Below are 19291 nucleotides of genomic sequence, written 5' to 3' on the forward strand. Positions count from 1 at the left end.
AGGACTTTGTGTATTCAGTGCATATGGCAAGAATATGAACAAGAACTATCGTGTTTGAGAAAATATCAGTATTTTCTATATAGTTACCATCTGAAAAATCTTTCATCCATGAAAGTGGGTAAAATACAGGAATAATGCCTTTCTATCAAACTGATGTCTAAGGCAGCTTATATAAAAATGTTAGAAACTTACAGTTAAAAAAAAAAAGCAGCATTAGAGTGGTTAAAATACTGTAATGTATTAAAAAGATGAGAATATACAACAGCAACAAATCATATGGGAAGTTCTCATTTCAATGTTGCCACGAGGGAGATTTCTCTGACATTGGGATTCTCCAAATGATTTCTTCATATCATGCATTACTGGACCAGAATAGAATGCAACCATGGACAATCACCTGCCATGCTGTTCACTTCATGCCCTAATAAGGCCTTAGCCCTTTCGGCTCAACTGCTAGGATCCCTCCATAGCCCTTGGCTGAGCTCCTATGCTATCAAAGGAATCTTTTGCCCAATATTTGGAACAATGACACTTTATGCACTTAATAGCCTCTGCATTGCCACATAATTATGCAAGCAACTCTATGTCTATATCTTTAAAAAAGCCAAAAAAAGGCAGAAGCTACATTCCTATATACGTGACAAATGTATCAAGTCCTTGTTTAGATTTATTTTAAGAGTATAATTCTTCTACAAAACTTTGCTGAGACTAAGCATTGGTTTGCTGTGGTGATATTGTAGGGCTGAAATTTCTTCCTAACCTTTGTTTAGCTTAGAGATGACATTGTTTTAGACCATTATTTATCTTTAGTCTCAACTCAATTACCCTTTATGATGTACCAGAATTGTTAAGTGTGCACAATTATCTGTTTCTAATTAATTGAATTGTGCATCTTTATAATGCATTCAAATTACTTTGGTTTTTCATTAGGAACAATTTGCTCCTCCTATTTAAATTGCTAAATATCTCATTTGCGATACTCACAACAATAAAGACACAAGCAGATTAATGTCAAGAACGGAGGTGAAAATGAGTAGATTACGTTTGCAGTCTTTTTTCACTGTTAAGGCTGGCCTGCAAACCTGATACTGTTTTACTAGAAAGTTAAGACTTCCATATTTGTATAGGTTTCATACTATACCTAACAAACCAGGTATCATTGGAGTGCAGGTGTGAGGAAACTCTGGCTCTCCAGATACTGCTGAACTGCACCTCCCATCAGCCCTGACCATTGGCCCTGCTTGCTAGGGCTGATGGGAGTTGTAGTTCCACACCATCTGGAGAGCCAAAGGTTCCCCACATCTGTTCTAGTGGATTTTTGTTGAGTTCAGCATTGTTACTGCTTGGTTAGTATCACAATATTTAAAAGAGGACATAAACTTTAGAAAAATCTTTCTGAGCATATCTTCAGTTTGCTGTTGGAGTACTGCTTGTTTTTATAAACCTCATTCTCATTCCTTGTAAGTCTGTGGCCATAGCAACTCTAACTGGCACCTTCAAAGGTCAAATCTAATTGTGAGCTGTTTTACAAAAGCTTTGTAGCAAGGTCAGCTATTTGTCAAGCAAAATAGACAGCTCTCTGTCACCATTTAGCATTGCTTCCACTACATTTCGGTAATTTTAACCTCACTTATAATGCTCATCACTTTTAAGTACAAAAAAGAAATATTTTCGGTGTTTGATACGTTATTTTGTTACAACAAAGTCCGATCCCCATTTTTCTGAACCAGATATATTGCAGGGTTATTTGGGAACTGTTTATAGATATAGATATATAAATGAGCTTGTGTGCTTACATATAAATGCTGCTCACTTGGGTCATTGGTGTTATGACTGTGTAAAACCTGTGACAGATTTGCAATTTTAATAAAATGAGCTGTTTATCCAGCAACAAAGGAAAGCCAGTTATTATTGGTATAACTTCAGGTAACAAATCAGAGCTACATGAATAATGAATGGGAATGACACATCCAGCACCCTGGCAATGAATCAGGCCCACTGGTGTGTGAAGGGAATTCTAATAGAAATTCATGTCTCACACATGCAAAGAGAGAGAGAGCTACATGTACCAGCTACAGGGGGATGATGGAATTCTTTGCGTGATTAGATAAACATTAAACTAGAAGAAAGAAAGAAAGAAAGAAAGAAAGAAAGAAAGAAAGAAAGAAAGAAAGAAAGAAAGAAAGAAAGAAAGAAAGAAAGAAAGAAAGAAAGAAAGAAAGGCTTGCAATATCTCACTAGACTTGCCCAATAACTTGTAACACACAAGAATGCTGAACGAAAAAGAATGATAACCTTGCTGAAATAGCAGCCACTGTTTCCATCCAAGCCATAATTTGGCCACCAAATGTATTTCCTTGATGATTGGCATGAGGAGGCAAGACAAGTTCAATGTTCTGCACATGGGTGAAATCTGTGGAAATTGCATCTTCTTTACTGCAAACATGGTCTAAAATGTATGAATTAGACAGCCAATGATGTTAGCAAAGTTACCAACCAGTCCAATTACACTTTTACAGTCCAATTTTGTGGCTGCAGTTCTCAAACTTCTTATCCCAGAGCAGCCTCACAGAAATCAACAGGGTGACTAGTCTAGTATAGGTTTTGTGAGATGTATCCCATAAGAAAAATCCTAACATTCCATGGCTGTGCTTAGACTGAGCCCAGGGTACTTCTGCTGTAGAGCTAATTGGTGGATCCTGTTTTCCAATAATTCAGACTATATGGGTCAATTAGAATGACAGTGGCATTAATGTATGCTTAAAAAAATAAAATGAAGCTGGACTACAGGTCCATCTGAGACCCCTAACTCAACAGTGGAAGGAGGAATCTGTCTTCAGGAAAGAAGAGATCTCCATCAAAGAGGTAAGATGTTTTTTCTAAAAAAAAAATGCCAGTCATGCTAATCTGTCACATGACTCCACTTGACCTGAATTAAGTGTTTGCCTTGTGCCCTACTTACATCCATTTTACAATCCCCTGTGTTGTAGTTTGGATCCAGTCGAGTGCTTTGCACTTTGGACCTACTTATCAAGTTGTAGAATTTGTATTTAGATGACAAATTGCACTTTGCTCATGCACTTTGTAGATATTTAATGGAAAGCAATCTTAGCACAAACTAATTCAATACTTTTTTGCTGTTTATCACTGATAAGCGAGTGCTGGCTGTGGTAGTGTATTTTAAAGAGAAGAGCTGCTTTTCAGTGTCACAGTGTGCCTTTTGGGTTTTTTTTTATGAACAGGTGTCAATTCCATAGGTTGAAATGTCCTCTTATATCACCTGTACTGATTTCAGCTAGTCTAAGAAAACTGCAAAAACTATGCATCCTGTACAGGAGCATTTTTTAAATTTCAAATATATTTCAAAACTTTTTTCAGTGCAGATAGCTTAGATATATGGGAATAAAAAATGTGTGCAGCCATGTTGATCTATTAGAGAAAATCCAACACTAAATTAGCATAATATGGGATTGGCTTTGCTGGTGCATTTGCACCACGCCGACCTCCCTGCTGCCTCACCTCTCTTACTCCCAGAAAGCAATAGTGACCCACCTGCTGGGAAGCTAGTTTAGTGCTCTGTTCCACCCAGTGAGCTGCTTCTGACCAAAGGAAGGGGGAGGAGTGTGTGTGTGAACAAAAGCAGTTTGGGGAAAAACACAACCAAAAAAGAAGCAGAGAGAGTGATGAACTGAAGGCACCTTGAATGTGTAAGTATCTCTCTTTGGGGATCTGATGTGGGTTAGCAGATCTGTTGACTGCTTGCTTCTACTTTATGCTCCATTTGTAAATAAATAAATAATATAAAATGTGGTAAGTCTTCAGTGAATGATTGGTCCTCCACGGGAACCCAATCTGGATAGTGGTACCCCGGAACTCCTCACCACTCAGAAGTAGGAAGCACACACCAATCTCTCTATTTAAGCTGTGCCCTGCACAATTATCTCTTATCTTTCAGGTGACAACTTAAAAAATACTTGTTTGTTCAGGGCTTTGGTACATAGTTGTAGTATTGAACTCCACTCCAAGTATTTATGTCTGCTGTGTTGCATTTCATTGTTGATATTGGTGTTGGAAGTGCAACAGCAGAGATCATTCTGTGTGCAACCTAAGGGTTAATTCTGTGTACAGTTAGCCAGTTAACCAAGAAGGTAATTGGTGGTGGTGTTTCCTAACAACTAGTCAGAATGACATGATCTTTGCTGAGATAACTTGTCCTTTAATTGGCTATGTAATTCCGAGGGAGTTTTCCCCTGTATGTTTTAGTATGCTATGTACCAGGCCTGGCCTAAGAAACACAAAACTCTGTTTATTACTCCTCAAGTTATACCTTGTTTTTGTTAAGTCTCCCCCCACCCCCCCGTAAAGTATTATCAGATTCTTTTCTCTCTGGACTATATCTGTTTTATTCAAGTCATTCTGCTAACAATTAATTTGAATTATTGTTTTATGCTGACTTTATTTTTACTGTTATTGTTAGCCACTCTGGGTGTTGACGGGAGGACAATTATCCAAGAATAATAATGAATAATATATTACTGACCATCATTCATGCCACATTCTTCCATCAGGTTCTTACAGACGTGTTCATGATCCAGTCGGATTTTTCTTCTTTCAGCAGCCAGAGTATGCTTTAGGAAATCTTGTGCAGTGAGAAGCTTCACTGGTTTTAAGTCAACCTAAACACATTTAAGATTTTTTAAAATTGATTGCAAATTGATTGTCAAGCCAGAGTGAAATTCTACTTTGAATACATTAACAACACCAATATCTATCATTCTTTCTGTCACTTTTGTATTAAGCATTAATACTAGATAAAAAGAAATAATGGACTGGTAATGTCTTGACATACTTTTTCTCACATTTCACTTATGTACCAAATGTTGATCTCACACACACACAAATGGCAAACTAAAATCAACCTAGGTTAGCTTTCCTGAAAATTTGTCTCAGAAAACAAAACTAGAAATGCAGTGTATGGCATTCACTGAATGCAATGAAATAGTGATACTTCCCATTAGGTAAGCTACTGTCAAATTCTCACAGTAAAATCTTTTGATCCATGTTTGCCCACTACAATTCTCCTACCAGATGTTAAAAAGCTATAAAACACACAATATTGGTACAAATTACATTTAAATAAGCTTCTATGGACATAGTGACTCAGTCTACAGATCATTTCATAAATCATGTAAACTAAGCACTTAGATACTAAATTATTGTCATGGACTTTAAATGGATTAGAGCTCCAGAAGTGAAGCTAAGGGCCCAAACTAGATATTCCCATACAAATCCATTTTCTCTCCCACTGTTTTCCAGTGAACTCCCTCACCAATAGGGGGTTCCACTCTAAGGAAAAGAGCAGCTTTTGGGAGAATGAAAACATTGGAAAAGAGTTAAACTGCACCCCACCCCCAATCCTGATCCAGATCAGCCCTCACCCTTTCTCCCAAATGTAGACATTAAGAATGAATTGCACATGGAAAATGCTAAAAGCAATTAAAATATCAATTGTGAAAATTGAAGTCCATGTTATCTCACGAAACGCAGAACTTCACATAGCCTCAGGAAATGGATGTTCTTAAATCTGCATTTTTTTGAGATTATGCTGTTCTATGTTTAGCATTTTCCATTTGAGATTATGGCTCAGTTCACATATAAGCCATCGTTTATGGCTTATTGGAAAGAAGTAGCACGATAGTGCATGCTGCCCAATCACTTCTGCTTCACTCCTTCTCTGGCACAAACCAAGCAGCAAGCCATGAAACTTAGGCTTGTCACTATGTACAAACCAGGATCGTGGTTTGTTTACTCCTAACAAACCAAGATCAGCAAGCCAAGAACAAACCATGTTTTCATTTCTGTAGATTGTGGAGGAAAAACAAACCACAATCCCAGGATCAGATGTAAATGCCAAAGCAAAATTTCACGGCTTGCTGCTCCTGCTTACACTATGGGAGAAACAACTGTGCAACATGCTGCTTAATACTGATAAGCCAATGAACATGGCTAATTGTTATATGAGAAGGAAGCCAATGTGAATGTGTTGGCAAGGGGAACTTGCAAAAGTAGAACTGGGGTGGTTAACTCCTTCTGCATTTACAAATTCTCCTGCAAATGTCCCACAGCAATTTTATCCCAGATAAGTTTACTTCTGGGTGCAAAGCCCAGCTATGTGGGGGATGATCGAAGTTGGACTGGGAGGCATTTGCAGTGGGAAATCAGTGGGTGGTAAAGTGTTATGCACCACCTTTCCCACCTGCCAATTCTATTTTACAGGTAATTTTCTACCCCCTTATTTGATTTACAAGGAAAACATGGGCTGGACACATCTAGGTCCGTCTTAGTTTAATAGGGCTACAGTGTGTATTTGTTGTTTACAGCACCAAACATGTGAAAAATATACTTTTAATTTAAAACAAAAATTAAACAGTTTTATGATATTTTGAAACAGAGTTTCAAAATTTAACCAAGAAATAACACTAACATAACTAATGAACATTTTGTGTTTGACGGTCATAAAATTAATAAGATCTGTGGGGGTTTCTCCCCCAAAAGAATAGCTGGTAAAAGTAGCAAAATCAGATGTAGGTAGCATCATTCAGCCAATCAATCTGGAGGTCATAGGACTGGGGTTTAAAACTAAACTTTATAGTCCTTTAATTGCCAATACAGTGAATAACTAATATAAGCTTCCAGCAACTTCATAAAGCAAAAGAAACTGTGCCATTAGACCTTTTTACATGAAATATATTACCTTGCCATTACATACTGGTCTTGCCACATATGTAGAGAAAGCCACACAAATCAGTTTTTGAAAGTTAGTGAGGGAATCCTGTAACATAACTTTGACACCGACCTACATGCAAATAATAACATTGTTAAATTACAGGGAGTTACATAATTTAGAAACCACTTTATGTAGTAAGAATTGCTTCCTTCATCTTAATAAATAACTGACAACACCAAGCTTTCATAAATACTTTATTATCACCATTACTTCCCAATTGTCTAATCCTATGCATGTCTACTCAAAACTTCAGCCTGGGTACTCAGTAGGACTTACCGCCAGGTAAACATATTAAGGACTGCAACCTAAGCAACTGTGCTAATCCTATGGAATGTTAATTGGTGGTTAATTAATACAACAGGATCTGAAGGTGGGGTGCAAACACTTTGGTCATTTTCAGCTAATATTTATTTTATTTATATCCTGCCTTTCTTACAAGTAAGGAGGATATATAGTTCTCACGCTCTCACATTTCATTCTTACAACACCCAATGAGACAGGTGTGATGTTCCTATATTAATGTATATATGGTAAGTGTTGTTGTTTTAGAAGATACATGGTAAGTGGAGTGAAAGAGGAGGGGGAGTGAATGGGCAGTAGAATGCGAGATGATTGGCTGAGTGTTTCAAATGGCTGAATGTATAAAAGGAAGAGTGAGAGTGGAATCGGGGGGGGGGAGAAGAGAAAGAGTGGATTGCTTGGTGGGGTTTGAGAGAGTTGTTTGCCAGGAGAGAGTGAAGAAGGAGGGAGGTGGAGTTCGGATTAGTATTGAGTAAAACCATATGCTTATGTGCCTTAAGAAGAAATCTTGTTAATCTTGTTAGCTTTGTTATCTGTAATAAATACTTAATTTGGTTTACCAAAGGCCTGATCCTTGACTGGGGTTTCACAGACCAGAAGGGAGGGTAAGGTAATGACCAAGGCTGAAGGGGAACTGTAACAAATGGTGGCAGCGGTGAAGAGAATAACAATACCAGTATTCAGAGTCTCTGGGAATACTAGTATTGGGACGTTACTGGTGGTTGCCTAGCAGGGGAATCTGTTGAGATCTGTGCTAGAGCGGATAGGTAAACCATAAGAGAGTGCGGTCCGGACTGGTGGAGTCCCTGGTGGTGCCTAGAGACAGGCAGTAACCACGAGCAGGTAGGAACCTGACAGGGAGAGCCAGGGAAGGACGCATCACAACAGGTTAGGCGGACCTAAAGTCACCCAACAAGCTTTGATCTGAGTAGGGATTTGAATCATGATCTCTACTAGTCCAATATTCTAAACATTACACCATTCTGGCTCTCCTTATAGTGTTTATAGTCTTTATTATTTTTAATGTTTTTAGTTACTGTAAACCGCCCACAGAGCTTCGGCTATGGGGCAGTATATAAATACAATAAATAAATAAATAAATATAGACATGCAGGACTAAACCCCGTAAAGACTAAAACAGACTTGAGGGTACATTTTGAACTGATAAACCTGCAGATGTTTTGTATTTATGAACTTTTCCTTCAGTTTCTGTACTCAACTCTCTAACGAACTGTTGGGACAAAATGTTTTGAACAAAAAGAAGATAAACATTTTAAAAGTTTGCAAAATTGCAGATATTGGTTCATTTGAAACAGAAGATAGCGATAGTTCTAGATAAAGAGTACAAATGTTGGTGAGATAACCTTGACCACAAAAATGATCAGAGGACTGATTTTTGGGGAGTGGATCGATTGAAACAATGTCAAGGTGAATGGAGGCATATGTGACAGCCAGAGAGAAAGACAGTAGCTCCAAGCAGCTAAGGGATGTTGGGTTGTAGCAAGACATGCTTATGAGATGTAGGGAAAAGGATACAAGCTAGTGAGAGAAGAGACATGAGCCCCATTCAATACATTCTGTTGGCTATGGTCATATACAGAGGAATTAAAATGAATTCATATCTTGATTTGCTTCATTCTGCCTAAATAACATACGTGATCTCAGCTTAAAACAAACCTAGTCAAACAAATGCAGATTCTTACCTCCATACTGGTAGTGAATGCCCGGTTTACCTTAGCATTAATGCTGATAATTTGTCCAACTCTATTAACAGAAAAAGCATCATAATCTCATAATATAACACAATATTATAAGAAGTGCCAGGGCTGTACTAGGCCTGAGCTAACAATGACAACACTACACTGCTGGCTACTGCAGGGTCAGTCATGAATACCTGAGACAGAGGGAGAGGAATAAAGCATTCTGATTCCACAGGGTATGCGCTGAGCAATGGTAAGGAAGGATAGAATCATATGATAGTAAAGTTGGAAGGGGCCTATAAGGCCATCAAGTCTACTTGATGCTTGATACTTGGTCAGCCTTTGCCCACTGCCTACAGCCAAGCTTGGACTTTAAACAAAACTCTGGCCTAACTACAAATTGCAAGGGGTTTCTATAGCTGGAATAAGTGGATGCAGGTCAGTGTTGTTTTGCTATTTCCTCAGATGCTAATGTTAAGGATACCGGGCAGACTAGTTCATTCCACTGTCAATGGTGTCTGTGTGTGTCTGTGTGTGTGTGAGTGAGAGTGTAGCAGGTCTTAATTAGAGCCAAGCTGGACCTGACCTGGACCTGAGTCTGTTTTCATTGCTATGATTCACACCTGGGACATGTGAAGTATTAACAAAGAAAGGGGTTCTCAGCCTTGTATTTAAGCACTTGCCTGGTAACTAATGGTAACAAGGAATTCCATTAAGCAAGCGAGTGGTCCAGTAGAAGAGAGATGGACCATTCTGTCTGTCCTCTGTGCCTACTATAGAAACCAAGTGGGCTGTCCTCCTCTAGTTGCTAGGGGAAGGATATAACTCCTTGTCCTTCCCCTGCCAGCCTTCATCATGCTAGTAGAAATGTTTGCATGTCAGAAATTTTCATGGGCTTATTTTGCAAGGCTGGTGTATTCCCTAGGCAAGTTTCACACATTGTCCTTATGTTGTTGCTGCTGCTTGGAGCCCAAACCACTTGGCTGCTTTTCTGCCCATTACTTACTTAAGAACATAAGTACCTTCCACCAGGTCAGAGTACTTGTCTAGCCCAGCATTGTCTATTCTGACGGGCAATGGCTCTACAGGGTCTTAGGCAGACCTTGCTACCTAATCCTTTTTAAATGGTGATGCCAGGGATTAAACCTGGGGTCTTTGGCATGCCAAACATGCATGCTATCACCAACCTAAGTTCCTTCCCCCTAAGTTCTGTGAAGCAGTGGCTATGTGGTTCAGGCTTATTCTTCTAACCGCACCAGGAAAACCCTTTCTTTTTCAGGATATTTCCCTGAAATGTTTAGGATCTACTCTCGTTCTCTAGAACCTTGAGCCCCTGCAGTTTGGAGTATGTACATTATCGGAACACTATATAACCACTCTGAAGAGTCATTGTAAGGCCAGTGACATTCTGTCTATGGTTAATAATTCTGTTTATACATCGGAAGTTCCACTGTCACTATTGAAGAGCATCCTGAAAGTCACTTGCTCTGAACATAGACCCTGGGAATTGGAATTCAAGGAACACTGCTGTGTCACAGACCATTGCATTCTCATTTGTAACTGATGAGGGCCTTTTGAAGTGCAGCAGACTGAATGCTCTCAGAAAGGGTACATGAAGAAAATGCAAAAAGAGGGAAAAGAATTTAAACTACAAACATATGTAAAATAGACAGTGCTCATGAATTCACCCAATGTAAGAACAGTGGTTTGTTGTTTAATGTGTAAAAAACTGTTTTTCCCCCATAGGCAGCTTAAATGGTGGAAATTTTATTCTCTAAAAGAACACCAAAATAGGTATCACATATAAATAACATATTTACAGATATTCAAAAATTCTAACCATCTCAAAGACAAGTAAGGAACATAAAAACATGGCACAGTAACAATTTGTTTTTGAGGGGAGGATACTTAAAATAGCCTGGAGAGTCTAAGCATATGCAATCTAAGCATATGCATGTTTACCCAGAAGAAAGCCCTGTTGCAGTCAGTAAGGCTTGATCTCTACCAAGTATGCATAAGATTGAAATAGCCACATGAAAAGTGAAGAATCCACATAATACTACAATTGGAACATCACTGCAGATATATAATTTCTTCATATCAGAAATAATTGCAACAAGATGACCTTGCTGTGCATAGATATGACACTTACATATGTATTTGTGCTCACAGACTTGTCCCATTTAGTAAATATTTCATAAACCCTCGATGCCTTGCTACTCAAGAAAACACACAGACTGACAGTCTAAAATCCTGCAGAAGTTAATCACTGTATTTTTAGTCATGGCATCCTTTCATAACATAGCAGAAAGAAATGTTATCTCAGTTTTCAAATTTAATGAACATTAACATTAATTATAGCCTTTTAAATTAATTAACACTCAGGTGAAAGGATAACTTTATAAAACTGTCAGACTTTCCCCCACATTAACAATTGAGACAAACACTTGACTGGCAAATAGCTAGCTATTAGCTTTAGATGGGGAAAGAAACCCTCTCATTTCAGGAAGTTAAAAGCAAGATCTATTTCTTGAACTCCTTGTACTACTATGAATCTATTAAAAGTATAATCTTTAAAAATGGAATAAATATTAATTTATGACTTCTTATGCATGAATGCCATTTATTGTCAGATCAAGAAAGAAAATGGTAAGATTTTTTTAAAAATTACCTTCTCAGGAAATGGGTGCATTCATCTCATAGCAAACAAATTTGTGCTGCTATGGCAGGTTTCTCTATCTGAATTCCCCACATTACCCACCTCTCCCTGGGCCATGCCCCTCACCCATGCCCTCCTTGAATGCCTTTGTCTGGCTGGCATGTTTCCTTGGACTGTGATAATGCTACTGAACGGAGAGATGTGTATCTAATATTTGCATGGCTGGAATACAAAGGTAACATTCTCCGCCTACTTCTGCATCTGCCCATCCAACCATAGCTATGGGGCCCCTAGGTTGCTCATGAGAGGATGTAGCTCTCAGGCTGAAAAATAAATAAAATAATAAATAAACTTTTATTTATTAGTCACCCATCTGTCCGACTTAACGGACAGTCTGGGCGACGTACACAATATAAAATACAATATCCACATATACATAACAATCACAATATAATATCAAATCATCTAAACCATCCTACACTAGTACAGTATAAAACCTAACCCACCCCGGAGATCCCGTAGGAAAAAGGTTCCCCATGCCTGCCCTAGGGGAATTATTACTCTTAGGGAATCACATCCTATGTTCCTAGGATTGTTTTTTCCAATTTTATATGTTCTGGTTAATCTCTGTTACATATAAAATAAAAGAATACAGTGGTAAGTGTTGATAATAACTGCAAAGTTTTACCTGGCAGTCTCTGCAAACTGTATGTCATCCACTGATGCTGTCACGCAGGAAATGCCAGCATGCTTTTCCGCTTTGAAGAAGGGGGGGGACAGTTACAAATATCAGTCAATTTTCTCTCAGCATGCTTTTAAACACAATGAATTTGATTATCAGGGACACTTTACATATACAATGCATTCCTTCTAAATATGCACACTATTATCCTATGACTATTTTACTGCCTTTACATTACATACACTAGTTCTGACGCAGCTTCCCAACAAGCATATATCCCCCAAAATGTGTTTTTAAATTGTATTTATTTATTTAGAAAGATTTCTAGATTGCTTAATCACAAAACTGGACTGGGATAGCCTGATCACTGTTGTCCATGCACTGGTAACCTCCAGGCTGGATTACTGTAATGCGCTCTATGTGGGGCTGCCCTTGGGGTTGGTCTGGAATCTGCAGCTGGTGCAAAATGCAGCAGTGTGACTGCTCACTGGGTCAGGGTATTGCCAACATGTTACCCCACTGCTGAAAGCATTGCATTGGCTGCCCATTAGCTACTGGACGAAGCGGTTCTAGTTTTGGTGTACAATGTCCTATGTAAATTGGCACCAGGATACCTGAAAGATCATCTTACCCAGTCGATCACTGTGCTCTGCAGGTGAGGGCCTCCTGCAGATACCATCTTATCAGGAGGTCCATTCCACATAACATAGGAAGTGGACCTTTAGTGTTGTGGAATTCCCTCCCCTTAAATATTAGACAGGCGCCGTCTCTGTTATCTCTTCGGTGCCTATTGAAGACCTTCCTCTTTCAATAAGCCTTTTAAATAGAGACCTTATGCTAGTCTGTGTCTGTGCTTTTAAAGTTGTTTTTAAAAATGTTTTTAAAATGTTTTGTTTTAACATGTTTTTAAAGATGTTTTGTTTTAATATCTTTTAAAGTTTTTTGTTTTTGAGATGTTTTAAGGTACTTTTGGTGGGGTTTTTTTTTGCCACCCTGTGCTCAGTCTTGGAGGAAGGGTGGGATATACATTTAATAAACAAATAAATCTCTCTTTTTTTAATTGAGAATTTCCTATGATATATACTATACAATCACAAAATTCTTTAAGTTGCATACATAATAAGGTTATTAATAAAAGCTAAAATCCACAAAATTGTTAAAAACAAATATATATAAGATAATTGTGATTAAAAGAACTGATAAAATCCGTAAAATCTTTTCAAGCAAACACAGACAAACTAAATTGTATGTCTGGATTCAAGTCCCTTTTAGAATAACAGTTAGTCTGATTATGTAGATACATTTCAATAGTAGAGTACTCAAAACAAATTAAGCCCCATGCACTCTTCTTCCTAGGGCAGGTAAATCTCTGTGTTAGCAATTATCACTCTACTGTGTGAAAGTATACACTTCACTGCACTATTCAAGGTGAGCCAAAATCTGCCATCCTTTCAGATGGAAATCTCATGCTCAAATATACTGAGAGGTTTGTTCGATGGTACAAGGTTCAGTACACCAACACTGTTATGTCATTTGTCTACACACAAGTCATGGTAATGAAGTGGGCATATCCATCATATAATACAGATATTAAAGGCATTATATTATTCTATATATATTTTTGATACTGTATATAAAACTGCATTTTTTTAAAAAAATGCTGTTAAAATGCTTATCTTTGGGAGATACCTACATAAAAATGACTTGAAGGATTGTTAAAAATGAACTAATAAGAGACAGCAGTAATAAAAATGGGAGTAAAAGTGCGGTAAGAAGTTTAAGAACCACTATAAAGCAATTCAACTCTAGCAACAAAGTCTCCATTGGCAGCAGTAATCACATAAGAAGAGCCCTGCTGGAACAAATTTAAGGTTGTTCTAGTCCAGCATCCTGCTCTCACAGTAGCCAACTGGATGCCTATGGTCCATAAGCAGGACCTGAATGCAACAGCAATATTCCCGCTTGCATTTCCCAGCAACTGGTATTCAGAGGCGTATTGCCTCCGACAGTGGAGGAAGAACATGGTCAACATGGCTGATAGCCATTGATAGCCTAATCCTCTTTCAAAGCAACTATGAACATGAAAATGGGCTATCTGTGGGATAGATAAAATGGTACTGGTTCAGATAGTGCTTGAAATAATTTAGATTATATCCTCTTGGGTGAGGCAGAGATGGCAAACTTTTCTATTTATCTGTGACATTTATACCTTACTGTTCCTCCAAGCATAGGACATTTATAGATTTTTCTCCATTTCATTCTCAGAATAACCCTGTAAGGTACATTAGTGGTGTGTAGGCTTCAGGATTATCAGAGGTTTTCTTTTTTAAAAATTAGAACCCCAGAACCAAGCGCAAAACACATACAAGGTGTGCCTCTGAGCACATTCTGAGAAGTCTGTTTCTGGTTACTCAAAGCTTTCTTCATTTCAGAAGCCTAATTTAAGGAAGCCCAACTGTTGCCACTGTTAAACAACTGGGAGTCAGAAACTCTTTTCAGTCTACTGCGTGAGCTATCTTCTGCACACCTCTGAGATAAATACCTTGGGGGGAGGGGTGGACTCAGGTCCCACGCAGCTAAATTTAATTATCTGCCTTCTCACCATTGGTCTTCAACTGGTGGGTTGTAGCAACAACACTACCACCAATTGAATATATGGTCTAAAATTAAAAAGTGAGTCCCCAAATGCATGTTTGAGGGAAAGGTGGGCCCTTGGTCTGAAAAGGTTGAGGACTACTGTTCTAAACCATGCTGGCCCTTCACTTAAAACAAAGGTCACATCTACACCATATCTTTCATGTGCAATTTCCCCCAAAGAACCCTAGGAACTGTAGTTTGTTAAGGGTGTTGGGAACTATAGCTCTGTGAGGGGTAAACTACAGGTCCCTGATTCTTTGGGGAGAAGCTATGCCTATTAAAGTGCTATAAATGTGCCTTAAATGCATGGGGTGGATGTGACCAAAGCAACAATTTTTTGAACCTTGTTGTTAAATGTTCCGCCCTCTCCCGGTTAGAAGTCCAGGGGCAGAACTGCATGGTTTCATTTCCTTTGGATGGGAGACTTTTGGATGAGAGACTGGGGACTTTTGTTTCCTTGCAAATAGGCAAGCACCAATACTGGAAACAGGCAGTACATATGCTAATCTTACATTGGGTTTCCAAACAGGGCACTTGCACCATGCCTCATTTTTGGCCAACTCCAGCTAAATACTCTCAGTTCTCTCCATCATGTCTCAGATGCAAATAAATGTATTTTCTGCTACACAGACTCCCTGGCAGATCAGTGGTCTCAGATCCAACCTCACAGGCAAACTGTCCAGTCAGGAAAACAACTCCAGTCATTAGTTACCACTGAAAAAACTTCAACCAATCATTCCTGATTATTAGTAAGCAACTGGATTAACAAAGGAATGTCATCCAACAGCTGTAACAATATACTAATCTCCATGGAGAAACTGGCCTGGTGGATAGAGTGTTCAATAGTTGTTTTGTATAAGTTCAGAGAAGACAATATAAGCTTTTATTGAATCCTGTTTGTAAATCCCAGCTCTGGCTTTGTAAAATACGGCTTGACACTGGACTTACCAATGTGATGCCCATCGGTGCAATGGCCCTCTTCGGGACTTTCCCTGGTACTCAAGAAGCCTTTGAGTCTTCTCTCTCTCCCCCTCACCTTCCTGGATCCTTATGGATCTTCATTATTTTTACAAGAGATCCCCTCAAAACCATCAATTCATAGGTCACCTCTCTGTCCACATATGTGTTCTATGAGTTGTTAGTTGCTTTGTTGTCATTTTTAGTAAAAATCATGAAGATCCATGATGATCCCTGCTTTGCATCATTTGTTGTGTGTACTAGCAAGCAGTAGATCCCTGCTGTTTGTTGTGCAGCCTACTAATATAAGGTTTAATTTCACAGTGTTTTTTGGGGGGGCATGTAAAATCATAGAAATTCAAGAGGATCTGTTTTAATTCTACTGGATCCAACTTTTGTCCAGACCCCATGAAAATGCAAAGTGTGTGCGTGCGTGCATGCACGCATTCTTTGTTTCTGACTTTGGGGGGTAATGATCCACAGTAGCCAGAAGAGCATCTACTAAAGGGGTGGTGCCCATGGCACTCTCTCCAAATTCCAAATTTGCCTATGGGCCCAAAATGCTTGACGAACCATGGCTTAACTACTCTTTCCTACCTCATAGGAATGTTGTGACAATAAAGATAAAACTCAGTAATTGGGGCAATACATAAATATAACAGAAGAGAGAAAAGCAATTATGTTTTATTTATTTTTTAAAGATAGTCTTAAGGTGTTAAACCCCTGGTGATAGTTTACCAACAGAATAAGTCATGAAGCTACTGTGTACTACAAATGCCCCATCCTTATTGAGGGAGGAAAAAATCTCTAGAAAGGGCAAGCAAAAGCACAATCATCATACAATTCTATAACAATACCACACAAAGAAAACAATTACACATCATTCATTATTTTTGGGCTTAACAGTATCTGCTATTTATTGGATTTGCAAATAAAGTTCAATGACTCTGACAAAAGTCTCTGAAACTCGGGAAAGCGGCTGCCAGTCATTTACACAATAGAGCTAGATGGACCAATGATCTGCCTAGGTATAAGGGAGCCTCTTTGTTTCTGTGTTCTTAATCTGCAAAAAAGATCACTAAAGCTGCAATCCTAAACCCACCTACCTGGAAATAAGACCCATTGAATTCAATAGGACTTACTTCTGTGTAGATATAGTCAGGATTGCAGTCTAAAGAATTGACAGCACCATTTCATTTGTGTCTACTTAGAAGTTAATCCTAGTGAGTTCAGTAAGCTTTCCTCCCAGGTAAATTGGAACCTGGCCTTACTGACAGACACTACAAATCCTCTCTCTCCACAGTATGTAAAGGAGGAAGTAATTTCATCAGCTGATGGCTTGCTGTCTTCTGTTTTACAGACAAGCGAAAGTCCAGCAGGTGAAGCTTGCTCCCTAGCTTCATCTCTTTAGGTAGATAAAAGCTGCATCAGTTGACTTTCTGCCTGTGTCATGCAACTCTGGCAAGGCAGAGAAGGTCTGTGACTGGGGAGAGCGTGCCAACCATTGTCGCTATTTCGGACCTCACCGGAGAAGAGAGAGCTACCATAGCCGCTACGCGTCGCGGATAGACGGCTCCTCGCTGCGGCCATTCTGAGCGATGAAGGGGGTGGGAGAAGGGGGAGGGCGCTCGCGCTTACCAGCCAAGCAGGCCGTGGTGTCGATCCATATGAGGAGTTGCCCAGCGCTCAGCTCCCCGAGGTGGTTAGCGTGAGAGGGAAATATGGTCTGGCACATGTGCACTTGCGTGCCCGCCATGACGCCAGCAAAGCCGCTACCTTCTCGGCCTCGCGCGCCTTTGCCGCCCGCTCCTACAGAGTCATCCTGGCCCTTCGCATTCCCGCCCCATTTCTGTTGTTGTTGCTGCTGCTGCTGCTGCCGACCGCTACCAGGCTAATATGTAATTAGGGGCAGGGCGCATAGTCCTGGGCGTCAAGGGGAGAGAAGCCGCCAGTGCCCTTGGCTTGGCGGCGAACCAGCGCCCTCCTTCGCCTGCTTTCTCAGCCCTTGGCACCACTCAGGGAGCCGCCAAGAGGCGAGGGGATTTCACCTTTCTACCCCTACTGGGGGTGAGGTGGCTGCAGAGGGAGCAGGATTACTGTTTCCTGCCCTTTCTGACTTTTTTAAGGTTTCCCTAAAATAATTAAAATGTGTAAGTGTGGGAGAGCCAACCTCTACAAAATGGTTCACCTTGGCCCTTCAAACATGAAAGGTGGGATATTGATGCTGCACAGTAATGTAGTGGCAAATTCAGAAGTGTAGGGGCCCTTCATGCTAGTCACAGCTATGCCCCCTTACAGCCACACCCCTGCTAAGATTAGACAACCTAATCTTACAGCCACAAGAATGTCTGTATACTATAGTCAGCATGGATTTTTCACATTCCGCAATGTTAAATTCAAAATACCCCCATGCCATTCTGATGCTTCCCATAAGTTCATTTCAAAACAAAACCTTACAAAACTTATAGTCCGGAAATCAGAAACGCTTGCTTAACAACCCTCTAAATTTTCATGGTGATACACAAAACAGAGAGAATCGAGAGTTTAAAGTGTAAAGAGAGAAAACCAGACTCCTTTGGGACTTTTTCTGTCAGAGTTCTCATAATCTCAAAATCAGCCATGTTCACAGAGTACCTGTAATCTTATTACTGACCTTGCCCCATACTCTGACCTTCATCTTCTGCAGTTTAAAAGTTAAAAACAATGCCTGGCTGATTTTTAATTAATTTAAGAAATTTAGCATTGAACTCAATGATAAGGCGAATCATGCTCAGTAAGAACCAACTGTCAGTGTTCTAAAAGCTAGACTCACAGCTGCTTGGCTTGGCTAATTGGGGCCACACCCACGCCAGACCTTTATTCTACTTTAGACAATCATGGCTTCCCTCAAAGAATCCTGGGAAGTGTAATTTGTGAAGGATGCTGAGAGGAGACTCCTATTCCCCTGACAGAGCTCCAGTGGCCAGAGTGGTTTAATAGTCAGTTGCTCTGATTGAAGTTTGGTGAAGGGAACAGGGCATCTCCTAGCAACTCTCAGCACCCTTTGCTAATTACACTTCCCAGTATTCCTTGGGGGAAGCCATGACTAAACTGAAATAAAGGTCTGGTGTGGATGTGGCCATGGACAGCTTTGGTTTAAATTTGGGTGGGAGGCTACATGTGCCTACCTAAGGTGGGGGAAACCCTGAAAAAGAATGATACTGTTCACAATGGTTTCCTTTTGGAAAGGAAAGGGGCTTCTCCTCTGCCCAGTGCCTACCCATCCAATCTCCTCCCCTCCCCCTTCCTTCCTCCCCCAAGTCAGTTTTACCTATCCTAAGCATGATTGCACAGAAGTAAATCCCACTGAACTTAGTAAGCACGCAAATGATCAGACCTGCCTTTCCCTTCCTTTCCCTCTCCTCTCCCTTTCTTCCTCTCTTCCCCTCTTCCTTCTTTCTCCTCCCCTACCCACTCCAGGCCTCCCTCCCCATGGTCAGTTTCACCTATCCTAAGCATGACTGAGCATATGGGGAGTGGTGGCAACACCTGCAATCTGCCCAAATAATAGAAAAAAGATGTGTGCTGTG

General features: G+C 39.8%; 1 protein-coding gene across 4 annotated transcripts in view; it reads right to left on the minus strand.

The window, feature by feature from the left end:
- ACOT12 (acyl-CoA thioesterase 12) overlaps positions 1–17616 on the minus strand; it is a 39881-nt gene extending 22265 nt beyond the window's left edge. For 3 of the 4 annotated variants that reach the window (XM_061621766.1, XM_061621758.1, XM_061621743.1), the window contains exons 1-6: positions 17361–17616; positions 12135–12204; positions 8791–8851; positions 6755–6856; positions 4541–4676; positions 2296–2449 (exon numbers count right to left, since the gene is read on the minus strand). In XM_061621766.1, coding sequence (XP_061477750.1) covers positions 2296–2449; positions 4541–4676; positions 6755–6856; positions 8791–8851; positions 12135–12204; positions 17361–17478 — 641 coding nt within the window. In that variant the 5' untranslated portion in view covers positions 17479–17616. The remainder of the gene's footprint in view (positions 1–2295; positions 2450–4540; positions 4677–6754; positions 6857–8790; positions 8852–12134; positions 12205–17360) is intronic. The other variant, XM_061621750.1, reaches the window with a different exon arrangement.
- Between the last annotated feature and the right edge of the window lie 1675 nt (positions 17617–19291).

Source organism: Rhineura floridana, chromosome 1 (assembly GCF_030035675.1).
Source record: "Rhineura floridana isolate rRhiFlo1 chromosome 1, rRhiFlo1.hap2, whole genome shotgun sequence".
In the NCBI taxonomy this organism is placed as follows: domain Eukaryota; kingdom Metazoa; phylum Chordata; class Lepidosauria; order Squamata; family Rhineuridae; genus Rhineura; species Rhineura floridana.